The sequence below is a fragment of the Eurosta solidaginis genome, chromosome 2 (assembly GCF_040869045.1).
Source record: "Eurosta solidaginis isolate ZX-2024a chromosome 2, ASM4086904v1, whole genome shotgun sequence".
In the NCBI taxonomy this organism is placed as follows: Eukaryota; Metazoa; Arthropoda; class Insecta; order Diptera; family Tephritidae; genus Eurosta; species Eurosta solidaginis.
Window position 1 is genome coordinate 84,989,460 of NC_090320.1, and position 12,400 is coordinate 85,001,859.

The following is a 12,400-nucleotide window of genomic DNA, read 5'->3' on the forward strand; positions in this document are numbered from 1 at the left end:
ACAAGCATATTTGTCGCCCTTATATACGAGTACGTACGTCGGCGGACGGCTATTTTCTAAAAACAATTGATTAGTAACAATTCCTCCGTTATAAAATTATGTAGGACTGCGCGCAGGCAGTCAGTAATTTTACAATAACAATTATAAAAGGTAGAAATGCAAAAATCGAATACTAGTCTAACGCTACTTTCGCTGTATTCTATTAGTATATACATACGCTTACATGCTAACATACGTTTTCCCTTCTTCCATTATCATGCCTATGGTTTGTACATATATATACATATATAAGCATACTTTCGATCATTTAGGATAATCCGCTATCCCGGCATTTAGCTTTACTCCAATTTTCGGGAGCCCTAATATACATAAAACCCAGTGTACCTAGTGTCGTACATCTGTTTTTTGTATGCCTGCCGTGTTTTTCAACCTTCGCTTTACCTATTGAATTCAACCATTTGTGTTTATGCAGGTGTTCGCTGTCGCTTGGTTCTGATGGTGCGTTGGCCTCGCTTGATGCTGTCGACTTCTGCTTACGGCGGGCGTTGGTGTGTTGTATGCTTGTGCGTAAGTATGTATAGTAAAATTCCAATAGCGGCGCTTATTTTTGGCGACATGCTGCTGATCTCCGTTTCTTCAAATTATTATGTATTTTGTATTTGTAGCTGAGTGCATTGGATGCGCAAAAGGGTTGGTTCACCGGCGCAATTTTATGTTTTGTGCGTATCCACTTCCCTTCAAAATGTTTTAGTGTATGTTAGGGTGACCTATATTTGAAATTTATGTGGGCGAAAATGTAAATATTTTGTTTGCGCGCAAAAGTGCGCAAGTCTGATTTGCCCTTCAGTTTAGTAATTATTAATTCAATGTACAACAGAATATATGTATTTTGACGTGTAATTCATAAAGATATAGTACATGTCGTGAAATGTATAAATGGTAAATTCAGGGTTATAAATTCAATTATTGTATAAAATGTATGTTAAAAATGAATATGTAAGTATATGTTGTGAGGGTACAAAACCTTCGCTTTTTGGGGTTCTCACACGTTATTTTCTCTATTAACTAGCATAGTAGAAACGGACGGACTTCTTACAGCAGAGAAATGAAAACCCTAAAGGTGAAGGTTGTAACCCGCAACAAAAAAGAACTATGCCGAAGGAAAGTTGTGCATAAAAAAAATTTATACATCAGCGTGTGGAGGAGATAGGTGTCATTACTCCTCTGAATGTATTCTCAATCGCTAGCCTACCTTGTGTTGAGAGTTACTGGCAATTCTCTCATACCCAAACAATAATAATAAGCTCACGACTACATACATATTATGCTTACAAGACCAAAACCATAATCTAATCTTTATTCATTCTTTAAAAATTATAATTCAATAAACTTATGTATGTATGAACCTAATGTTCCATTCATATTTCTCAACAGGTGCTTCTATACAGGTTTTTACCAGTAGCTTATCTACTTTAGGAAACGATATATAAGCGTTTTCAGTATTAAATAATTCCTTTAACTTCTTTCAGAAAACGTTTATAAGCGTTGGAGGCAAAAGATTATAAATAATTGGATCCTGATTCAATTTGTAAATGGTTACAACAAAAACTAAAGAAAACAATTTTTCAATGTATTTTAACTTGAACATTTCTTCAAGTTATTTGCAAAAAACAAAAAAAAAAACATTCGTACATGTAAGAGAATAGCTGCATTAAACATATTGTAATGAATTTACTGCAATTCCTCTTATTTGCAATCTTATGCTAACGTTCGAATCACTAAACTGTTGAATAAATAAATCCAATATTGAATAATGGAAAAATGGCCTTTATTAAAGTACTTCACAATAAATAATACTGCTATTGCTCGCCAGATAGCGTCTTAATCAAAACTGCCTCTCGCACCTCTACTGGTATCGCCTTTTATACTCTCTGATTTCCTCGTTTCCATCTTCTAGGCGCTTCCATTTCCAGAATGTACTAGTTGGTCATCAGCTATCAAATTTCTCAGCTGTAACTACAGATGCACGGTTTTACAGCTTCTCTCATTGCATACTTTCGGGAGTATCTCAGATATATGCATGTGCTTGTGCGTTGCTTCTCCGCTGTATGTACGTACATATGTGTAGACGTAATGATTGATTCGTTTATGTAGATACATAATCATTGATTTATGGATGTGCATACAAGCACAGCTTAGCATCGGGTTAGACATGGCAGTACCCCTTAGTGTTGCTAATATTCGTAACACTGCCCACCACCTAAGTCTGATCGTCCCGATCAGACAAATCTCCCGAACTAAACGCCGCTAGCATCTCCAAATGTACCACTCTTCTACTCCGTGGTTTCCCAATGGTTTGTATGCGGTAGATGGTATCACTGATCTTCTTCACAACTTTGTACGAGCCTTCCCAACTGCACCGAATCTTGGATGGAACACCTTTCCGCCGGTGAGGGTTGTATAACAGTACCAAATCTCCCGCCAAGAAACCTTCCGAATTATTGTTCTCATCGTACCTGCATTTCATCTTACTACTCATTATCCTTGATCGTTCCCTCGCACTCTGTTGTTTGGCCAATGAACTACTTCTTAGAGCTTGCGCTGGACGGATTTGCTTTGCATAATCAGTATCGTTCCGACGCTTCACAACAGTAGTGTGCCCTGGCTTGAAACCACCCTTGCATTCTTTCTGCGAAATTCTTTCCTTCGTTTTAGTGCGTCCGTTAGGGCTTTTCAATACCAGTGTTTCTCCCACAGGCACCTTCGGTTTTGATTTGTTTGGCCCATTTGTTCCATCAACCTTTGCCTTTGACTTTCGTGGTTTTTGTCGAGTCTTCTCAACCAGTACTCGATTACTACTGAACCCTTTCTGCAAACTGAAGTTAAGTGGTATATCCTGGTTCTTATAACGCATCACCCTTCTCTGCATATCGATCTTGATGTCATGGTCAACCAAGAAGTCCACTCCCATTATGACTTCATCAACGATCTCCGCCACAACGAATTTGTGTAGAACTGTGACTTTTCCAATCAAGATTTCACATACAACTTCTCCCTGGACTTGGTTATACTCGCCAGTGACCGTACGCAACCTTGCTCCGCTCATCAACGATCTCCGCTACAACGAATTTGTGTAGAACTGTGACCTTTCCAATCAAGACTTTACATACCACTTCTCCTTGGACTTGGTTATACTCGCCAGTGACCGTACGCAACCTTGCGCCAGGTAACGTTTTTAATCTCCTGTTGACCAAGTCGGATCGAATTAAGGAATGAGATGCGCCCGTATCTACAGTCAGTACACGCTCCTTGCCATCCAGCTTTCCTTCGACGGCAAGACTGCTCGATTTTCTTCCAATTTGCGACACAGATATCACAGGACATTCAATAGCTGGGGCAAGTTTTCGTTCTTTACATCTGACACGCTCTTGCTCATCTCCTCCAGCTTTGCGTTTACGGCCACCCACATTGTTGGAACTATTAGGACCAAGATCGTAATGACGTGCAATGTGACCGGGCTTCCTGCATTTGAAGCATTTGATAACTCTTTCACTCCGCTTTTGCGATCCTTTCAGCGCCTCCAATATTGCCTCTACCCACTCTGGCCTTTCTACTTCCACACGGCGTGCTTTGAAAACTGGCTTACACAGAAGCGACGCTGTTTCCTGAATCAGAGCATGTGATACCGTTTCTGCGAATGTTGACGTTGGGTTTACGTATGTAGCTCGCTTTGTTTCGACGTCCAGTTTGCCATTTATAAAGCTCTGAATCTTTACCCTTTCAGTGTATTCCACGGGTGGGTCCGCATTCGCTAAATGTGCCAGTCTTTCAACATCCGACGCAAACTCTTGAAATGTCTCACTATGCTCAGTTCCGTATCGTCTCTCTAGAGCGCCCATCAATGCTTCATTACAGTTCCGTTCGCCCTCTGGAATGGTTTGTAAAATCTCAGCTGCAGGCCCTTTCAATGCCATGAACAGTGCAGCAATTTTATCTTCAGCATTCCAGTTGTTCACTGCCGCGGTCTTCTCAAACTGAATCTTAAACACCTGGAAAGGAACAGAGCCGTCAAAAGGTGGAGTTTTTATCTTCGTATTGCTTGCTGAAACAACTGGGCGATTTAGTTGCAACTCCTGTATATGACCTCGCAATGTTTCAATCTCGGCATCGATTTTGTTCTCAAGTTGCAAAATTTTTGTGTCTTGCGCCTCCATCTTCGAAGACATACGTCCTTCTTCCTCTTCCAGTTGTGCAGAGATCTGCGCTGATATTTGTGTCGACATTTCGGATATTCGTGCCTCTTGTGCTTCAATCTTCGATGTTATACGGTTCTCCTGCGATTCCAGTTGAGATGACATATACGTTTTCTGTTCTTCCAGTTGAGTTTCCATCTTGGATGTAATCTGTGTCGACATTTCTGACATACGCGTTTCTTGGGCTTCAATCTTAGATGTTATGCGTGTCTCTTGCGATTCCAGTTGGGATGCCATATTTGTGGATATTTGTGATGATATTTTTGTTATGCGTGTTTCCTGGGTTTCCATTTTTGCCGATATCTGTGATAACAAAGCCAATATCGCATTATTCTCGCCGCTTGCGACTGGACTCGGACTTTCGTTCGTCTCTTCAATTTTTTTTTGTTGTCTCGTCCCCATAATTATAAAAGACATACTCGTCCACATCAATTCCTTGCGACTCCATTACCTCTCGTAGCCGTGCTTGAAGTTCGATCTTAATGCCGGTTGTATTCAATCCACGGCTCTCCAACTCCTTCTTCAATTGCTGGATCCTCAACTCACTCAACTTTGTCATGTCCAAGTTGTATTCGCAATCTTCGGAATTTATTCAACAATTCCTCTTCTGACACCAATTGTAACGGATTTACTGCAATTCCTCTTATTTGCGATCCTCTGCTAACGTTCGAATCACTAAACTGTTGAATAAATAACTCCAATATTGAATAATGGAAAAATGGCCTTTATTAAAGTACTTCAAAATAAATAATACTGCTATTGCTCGCCATATAGCGTCTTAATCAAAACTGCCTCTCGCGCCTCAACTGGTATCGCCTTTTATACTCTCTGATTTCCTCGTTCGCATCTTCTAGCCGCTTCCAGTTCCAGAATCTACTAGTTGGCCATCAGCTATCAAATTTCTCAGCTGTAACTACAGATGCACGATTTTATAGCTTCTCTCATTGCATACTTTCGGGAGTATCTCAGATATATGCATGTGGTTGTGCGTTGCTTCTCCGCTGCATGTACGTACATATGTGTAGAGGTAATGATTGATTCGTTTATGTAGATACATAATGATTGATTTATGGATGTGCATACAATCACTGCTTAGCGTCGGCTTAGAGATGGCAGTACCCCTTAGTGTTGCTAATATTCGTAACACTATCCTTGCATTGTTTATTGTTATTGTTGATTGACTAATAATATCTCCTTTCCTACCAACCTAGCAATCCAATTAATATGCGCTCCACTTCTATATTTTTACTTCTCATAAAAATTTTTGCAATTTCTATATCAAAATTTAAAAATCAAAGTTTAGCAAGAATAATAAAAAATGAATGTAAGGCGCGATAACCTCCGAAGAGATCTAAGGCCGAGCTTCTATTCCAATTTGCGTCGTGCTCCTCTTGATTTTCCCTACAAATTGGCCGGACAGGACCTACATGTTTTATGCCGACTCCGAACGGCATCTGCAAAGCAGATGAGTTTTCACTGAGAGCTTTTCATGGCAGAAATACACTCGGAGCGCTTGCCAAACATTGCCGAGGGACGACCCCGCTTAGAAAAATTTTCTTCTAATTGAAAAACCTTATTTCTAAAATTTTGATGTTGCTTTGCCCGGGGTGTGAACCCAGGGCATAGGGTGTGGTAGGCGGAGCACGCTACCATCACACCACGGTGGCCCTCAAGTTTAGCAAGAACATGTCATTATATAAGGAGACATTTTGCGCTGATTGTTGTCGATTTATATAAAGGAAAGTGCTTAAACTTTTTTATTTTATTTTTATTTGTTTTCACAACATATGCTTTGGCGACCACTTAACAGTGCTAGTAGTGCTAGAAGATCGCATTTCCGAAACACAAAATCCTACTTAAAATAAATATAGTGACGCGATAAAAATATAGATGGATTGAATGAAGATGATTCCCCCTTCAGCAGCCTACGTGGTTCTTCTAACTCATACCATCCAGCTATTTTGCCATCGTATGTCCCACCACTACCACTGTTCATTGATTGAATTGGTATTGCTGATGCTCCAAACGCCACACTAGTATCATCAGAATGCAAAATCACATGTTCGTTATACACTTTGTTGCAGCTGTCGCTCATCAGCATTAAATGCATATCCCTGTTGTTGTTGTTGTAGCAATGTTTCGCCCCACCTAAAAGCTGCTACCGATCCTCGGGAGGCCAAGGAAACTTGCTGTTTCGACAGGGGTGGACCATAATGAGAGGGGTGTTAGAGGCGTTGGTTCCACATTAATATTAAAGAGATGGTTGGTGTTATGTGGGGACACATTGCAAGCGGGGCATACATTTTGTATGTCGGGGTTGATTCTGGCTATGTAAGAGTTTAACCTGTTACAGTATCCAGAACGAAGTTGAGCCAGAGTGACTCGCGTTTCCCTGGGGGGAATGCGTTCCTCTTCCGCAAGTTTTGGGTTCTGTGCCCTGAGTACTGGATTCACCGGGCAATCCTGGCAGAAAGGTCCGACGCCTGTTTGTGGAGCTCACCAAGGACCTGCTTGTGTTTTTTTGCTTCATACGGCTGAGTTCTCAGGTGCCGTATTTCTTCAAAATGCTTACGGAGATGACTCCTTAAGTCCCTAGGTGTTGTTGGCTCATCAATCAGATGTCTGTTGGGATGCCCATGCTTCAGGGTATTCAACAGGAACTGTTTGGTTAGCATCTCATTTCTCTCCCTGATGGGGAGTATTCTCGCCTCATTAAGTAGATGGTGTTCTGGGACATAAGAAGACAGCCCGTGGCGGTTCTGAGCGCAGTATTTTGGCAGGCCTGTAGTTTATTCCAGTGGGTTATTTTTAGGCTTGGCGACCATATAGGGGACGCGTAGCATGCAATCAGCTGGCCAATTGCTTTGTAAGTTATAATGAGCGTTTCTTTGTCTTTTCCCCAAGTACTGCCAGCAAGGGATTTGAGGATTTTATTACGGCTCTGGATTTTCGGTACAATTGCGGCTGCATGCTCACCAAAATGTAGATCCTGATCAAATGTCACACACAAGATTTTGGGGTGTAGGACTGTCGGTAGCGTAGTGCCATCGACGTGGATACTCAAAATGGTCGACATTTGGGACGTCCATGTTGTAAATAAGGTCGCGGAGGATTTAGTCGTTGATAATGCCAGGTTTCGCGAGGCGAAAAAACTGGGGAGATCAGGGAGGTAGCGTTTATTCTGTTGCAAAGCTCATCGATCCCTGGGCCTGGGCCTGTGGCCATTATTGTGCAGTTATCGGCGTAGGAAACGATAGTAACTCCTTCTGGTGGCGAAGGTAGCTTAGATATGTAGAAGTTAAACAAAAGTGGAGATAGGACACCACCCCGTGGCACCCTCTGTTTAATTCTTCTTGGTTTTGAGGTTTCATTTCTAAATTGCACCGATGCCTGCCGACCACCCAGATAATTTTCTGTCTACTTTTAAGACATGGGGGAAGGGTAGACCCTTCCAGGCTTGCAGTAGTATGCCATGGTTGACGGTATCAAAAGCTTTTGATTTAATGCATATCCCTCTTATTATTTTATCATCTTAACAAAGATCAATTTCCTTTGAAAACGAAGTTTTGATAAACTATATATTTTCAGGACTTCTTTGATTCATGCGATAGGGGATCAGGAGTGCCAAGTTTGTACTCGCAACCAATAATTAAATTTGTAAATTAGTTTCATCGCGAATATGCACAATTGTATTTAACTTTTTTGCTGATTTTCTCCTCATTAAAGCCTGTCTAGTTAATTAAACCTCTTCTATTTCTAAGTCTCTTATCGACCATGTTCCTTTAATTCCTTCATTGGATCTAATGTCTGTATGCGATGCACTCCGGCTGTAGCAAATACATTTTTTTTTCACAAAATATATATGTTCACAGGCTCTTGTAACTTTTCTTATTATGAACGTTTTAAACTTTTTCTGCAATTCACGATGAATACGTGTAGGAAACCCGATTTAAAGAAACTTATTTGCTCATCTTGGTGTAAGTCTTCTCTCTTTCTCAGCTGTTCTGACACGCAGTGGCAGTGTTGGGTAACAAAAAAAAGGTATGTTCATTTTAAGAGTTGATGGGTTTGATACCTTATTACTTAGATCACTTCTAATGGGTTGATATGATAGGTGATCATATCCTGAAACAAACCCATATCCACAACTCTTGTAGAATGAGAGAGTACTTACTTACTTAATTGGTGCTTAACCGTCTGAACGGTTATGGCCGTCCAACAAGGCGCGCCAGTCGCTACTTCGCTCCGCCAACCGGCTCCAATTGGTCACACCAAGGGAGTTTAAATCGTTTTCCACCTGGTCCTTCCAACGGAGTGGGGGCCGCCCTCTACCTCTGCTTCCATAGGCGGGTTCCGATAGAAACACTTTCTTGGCCAGAACATCATCTTTCATTCGCATAACATGGCCTAGCCAGCGCAGCCGCTGCGTTTTAATTCGCTGAACTATGTTGATGTCTGCGTATAGCTCGTACTGCTCATAATTAAATCTTCTTCTGTACTCGCCAACGCGTAGAGGTCCATAAATCTTTGGAAGAACTTTTCTCTCGAACACTCCCAAAGCCGTTTCATCTGCTGTTGTTATGGTCCATTCTTCTGCCCATATATCAGGACGGGTACGATAAGTGACTTGTAGAGTATGATTTTCGTTCGCCGAGAGAGGACTTTACTTTTCAATTGCCTACCTAGTCCAAATTAGCATTTATTGGCAAGATTGATTCTTCGCTGGATTTCAGTGCAGACGTTGTTGCTCGTGTTGATGCTGGTTCCCAAATAAACGAAGTCTTTTACTATTTCGAAATTATGGCTGCCAACAGTACCTTGGTTGCCAAGGCGCGCATGCGCTGACTCTTTGCTCGATGACAGCAGGTACTTCGTTTTGTCCTCTTTCACCATCAAACCCATCTTTACCGCTTCATTTTCCAGTTTGGAGTAAGCAGAAGTAACAGCGCGGGTGGTAAATAGCCGAAAGCCATAACAAAACAGGGTTTAAAGATGCTAAAGTAATAAAACATCTTCAAAAACTAGAAAATGGCGAATTGTTAGTCCCTAGCTGAGAGGTTGGATATCCTTCGCATGGAACGTTCCTAATAATTTGCCTGACAAGTCCTCTAGAACATAGCATGATTTCCCCACGTTACTGCGAACTCTAGCTTTTAAGAATGTTTTAGCTAATTTGCTGTTATACTTCTCTGAAGCTTTACTCAAGGAGATGTTTTGGCTCAGTACCTCCTGAGCAATATTACAACTAACGGGTCGAGAACGCAAGTTGCAGCGTTTTGAACTAGTTTCTCAAGCTTTTTGTATATTTTTACGTACCAAGTCCCTTACAAGACCCAAACCGTCATGTCTTTTTTCTTGAGTTTCAACTTTTCCTTCGCTCATCATGTTTATATTTCTTACCATATCGTAATCGTTACCATGGGTAATCATATGTTGTCCGAATAATACGAAATAAGGGGATTGACAAATGGTCTGATTTATTGAATCTCTCAATTCCTTGGCGAAGCTCTTGTTCTGAGAAGCTTCTCAAAGATTGAGAATCAATCGTCCTCCTACAAAGTGGAAATGAATCGTTATCTGTCAGCCAGTCGTTAGACACGATCGGTGAAACCCGTGCAAACATGGCGTGGAGAAAAAATTGAAATTTGTAGTCTCCTCGTTATAAATCGCACAAATATTCCCAGGTGTTGGGAGCTTGCCTAAATTCGCATTACTGTGGAGTACAGACATTTTAAATTTATTGCGATTCAAATACCCAACTATTCAATTATATATAAAAATAACCAAATAAAAGTATGTAAGTTTGTAAGTAAAAGCTCTATAATAAAAAAAAATGGGTCCTGTAAGTTTATGAAAGTCGTGAGTTGAATGAGCTGGTATACAAATTCTTCTAACGCACACTGAAAGATAAAAAGTAGCTGTGCATATTTTGTCTTGTCTCTATCTAAGAAAATGTTGCTTTGAAACCGTATTACTAAAATAATAAACAAAGAAGTTATAGCACTTTCAATATTTATTGCAACTGTTATTTTACCTGATTCTTATTATACTTAGACCTGAAACTCATGATATTTTTGTAGGAAAAATTGCAGGATTTGCATTGAAATGGTAATAAAGATATGCCAAATATCACGAATAGGGGAAGTCAAAGTAAATAAGTGAGTCAAACCTGTTGTTTCGTATTTATAATAATAACACTATGCGGCAAAATCAACTTTTTTTCTGGGTATTGGACAAAACCCACTTCCCCCCACCCTCCCCCCACCCACCATCCAAAAAATAGATATCGGCTTACGAAGTTCGAAGTTCGAAATTCTACATTTCGATATTTTATTTTATTTTTTTGTTAACGCATTCAGCAAATTGAAAAAGTAAAAATGTGGGCGTGGTCCACTCTTTTCCCTTATTAGAAGGGCTGGATTCTTTTTTTGAGAAGAATACAGTCAGACTCTGACTTTCACCTCGCATAACAGCTGTTATACTAAATTTCTCAAAAAAAGAATCCAGCCCTTCTAATAAGGGAAAAGAGCGGACCACGCCCATATTTTTACTTTTTCAATTTGCTGAACGCAATAACAAAAAAATAAAATAAAATTTCGAAATGTAGAATTTCGAACTTCGAACTTCGTAAGCCGATATCTATTTTTTGGTGAGTGGGCCTTAGTTCTATAGGTGGACGCCTTTTCGGAATATCGTTATAAAAGTGGACCAGGGTTGACTCTAGAATGCGTTTGTACAATATGGGTATCAAATGAAAGGTGTTAATGAGTATTTTAAAAGGGCGTGGGCCTTAGTTCTATAGGTGGACGCCTTTTCGAGATATCGCCATAAAGGTGGACCAGGGGTGACTCTAGAATTTGTTTATACGATATGGGTATCAAATGAAAGGTGTTAATGAGTATTTTAAAAGGGCGTGGGCCTTAGTTCTATAGGTGGACGCCTTTTCGAGATATCGCCCTAAAGGTGGACCAGGGGTGACTCTAGAATTTGTTTGTACGATATGGGTATCAAATGAAAGGTGTTAATGAGTATTTTAAAACGGCGTGGGCCTTAGTTCTATGTGTGGACGCCTTTTCGAGATATCGCCATAAAGGTGGACCAGGGGTGACTCTAGAATTTGTTTGTATGATATGGGTATCAAATGAAAGGTGTTAATGAGTATTTTAAAAGGGCGTGGGCCTTAGTTCTATAGGTGGACGCCTTTTCGAAATATCTCCATAAAGGTGGACCAGGGGTGACTCTAGAATTTGTTTGTACGATATGGGTATCAAATGAAAGGTGTTAATGAGTATTTTAAAAAGGAGTGGGCCTTAGTTCTATGTGTGGACGCCTTTTCGAGATATCGCCATAAACGTGGACCAGGGGTGACTCTAGTATTTGTTTGTACTATATGGCTATCAAATGAAAGGTGTTAATGAGTATTTTAAAAGGGAGTGGGCCTTAGTTCTATAGGTGGACGCCTTTTCGGAATATCGTTATAAAAGTCCACCAGGGTTGACTCTAGAATGCGTTGGTACAATATGGGTATCAAATGAAAGGTGTTAATGAGTATTTTAAAAGGGCGTGGCTTTAGTTCTATAGGTGGACGCCTTTTCGGAATATCGTTATAAAAGTGGACCAGGGGTGACTCTAGAATGCGTTTGTACAATATGGGTATCAAATGAAAGGTGTTAATGAGTATTTTAAAAGGGCGTGGGCCTTAGTTCTATAGGTGGACGCCTTTTCGAAATATCGCCATAAAGGTGGACCAGGGGCGACTCTAGAATTTGTTTGTACAATATGGGTATCAAATGAAAGGTGTTAATGAGTATTTTAAAAAGGAGTGGGCCTTAGTTCTATGTGTGGACGCCTTTTCGAGATATCGCCATAAACGTGGACCAGGGGTGACTCTAGAATTTGTTTGTACGATATGGGTATCAAATGAAAGGTGTTAATGAGTATTTTAAAACGGCGTGGGCCTTAGTTCTATGTGTGGACGCCTTTTCGAGATATCGCCATAAAGGTGGACCAGGGGTGACTCTAGAATTTGTTTGTACGATATGGGTATCAAATGAAAGGTGTTAATGAGTATTTTAAAAGGGCGTGGCTTTAGTTCTATAGGTTGACGCCTTTTCGGAATATCGTTATAAAAGTGGACCAGGGGTGAC

At 40.5% G+C, this 12,400-nt stretch overlaps 2 protein-coding genes across 9 annotated transcripts in view; both read right to left on the reverse strand.

Annotated features, from left to right (window-relative positions):
- The window catches only part of LOC137239080 (uncharacterized), a 36,685-nt gene extending 30,322 nt beyond the window's left edge, over positions 1-6,363 (reverse strand). Inside the window, exon 1 of the mRNA XM_067763989.1 lies at positions 6,110-6,363. Coding sequence (XP_067620090.1) covers positions 6,110-6,363 — 254 coding nt within the window. The remainder of the gene's footprint in view (positions 1-6,109) is intronic.
- The window catches only part of Pfas (phosphoribosylformylglycinamidine synthase), a 679,058-nt gene that overhangs the window by 372,521 nt on the left and 294,137 nt on the right, over positions 1-12,400 (reverse strand). The gene's annotated exons all lie outside the window — the stretch shown is intronic.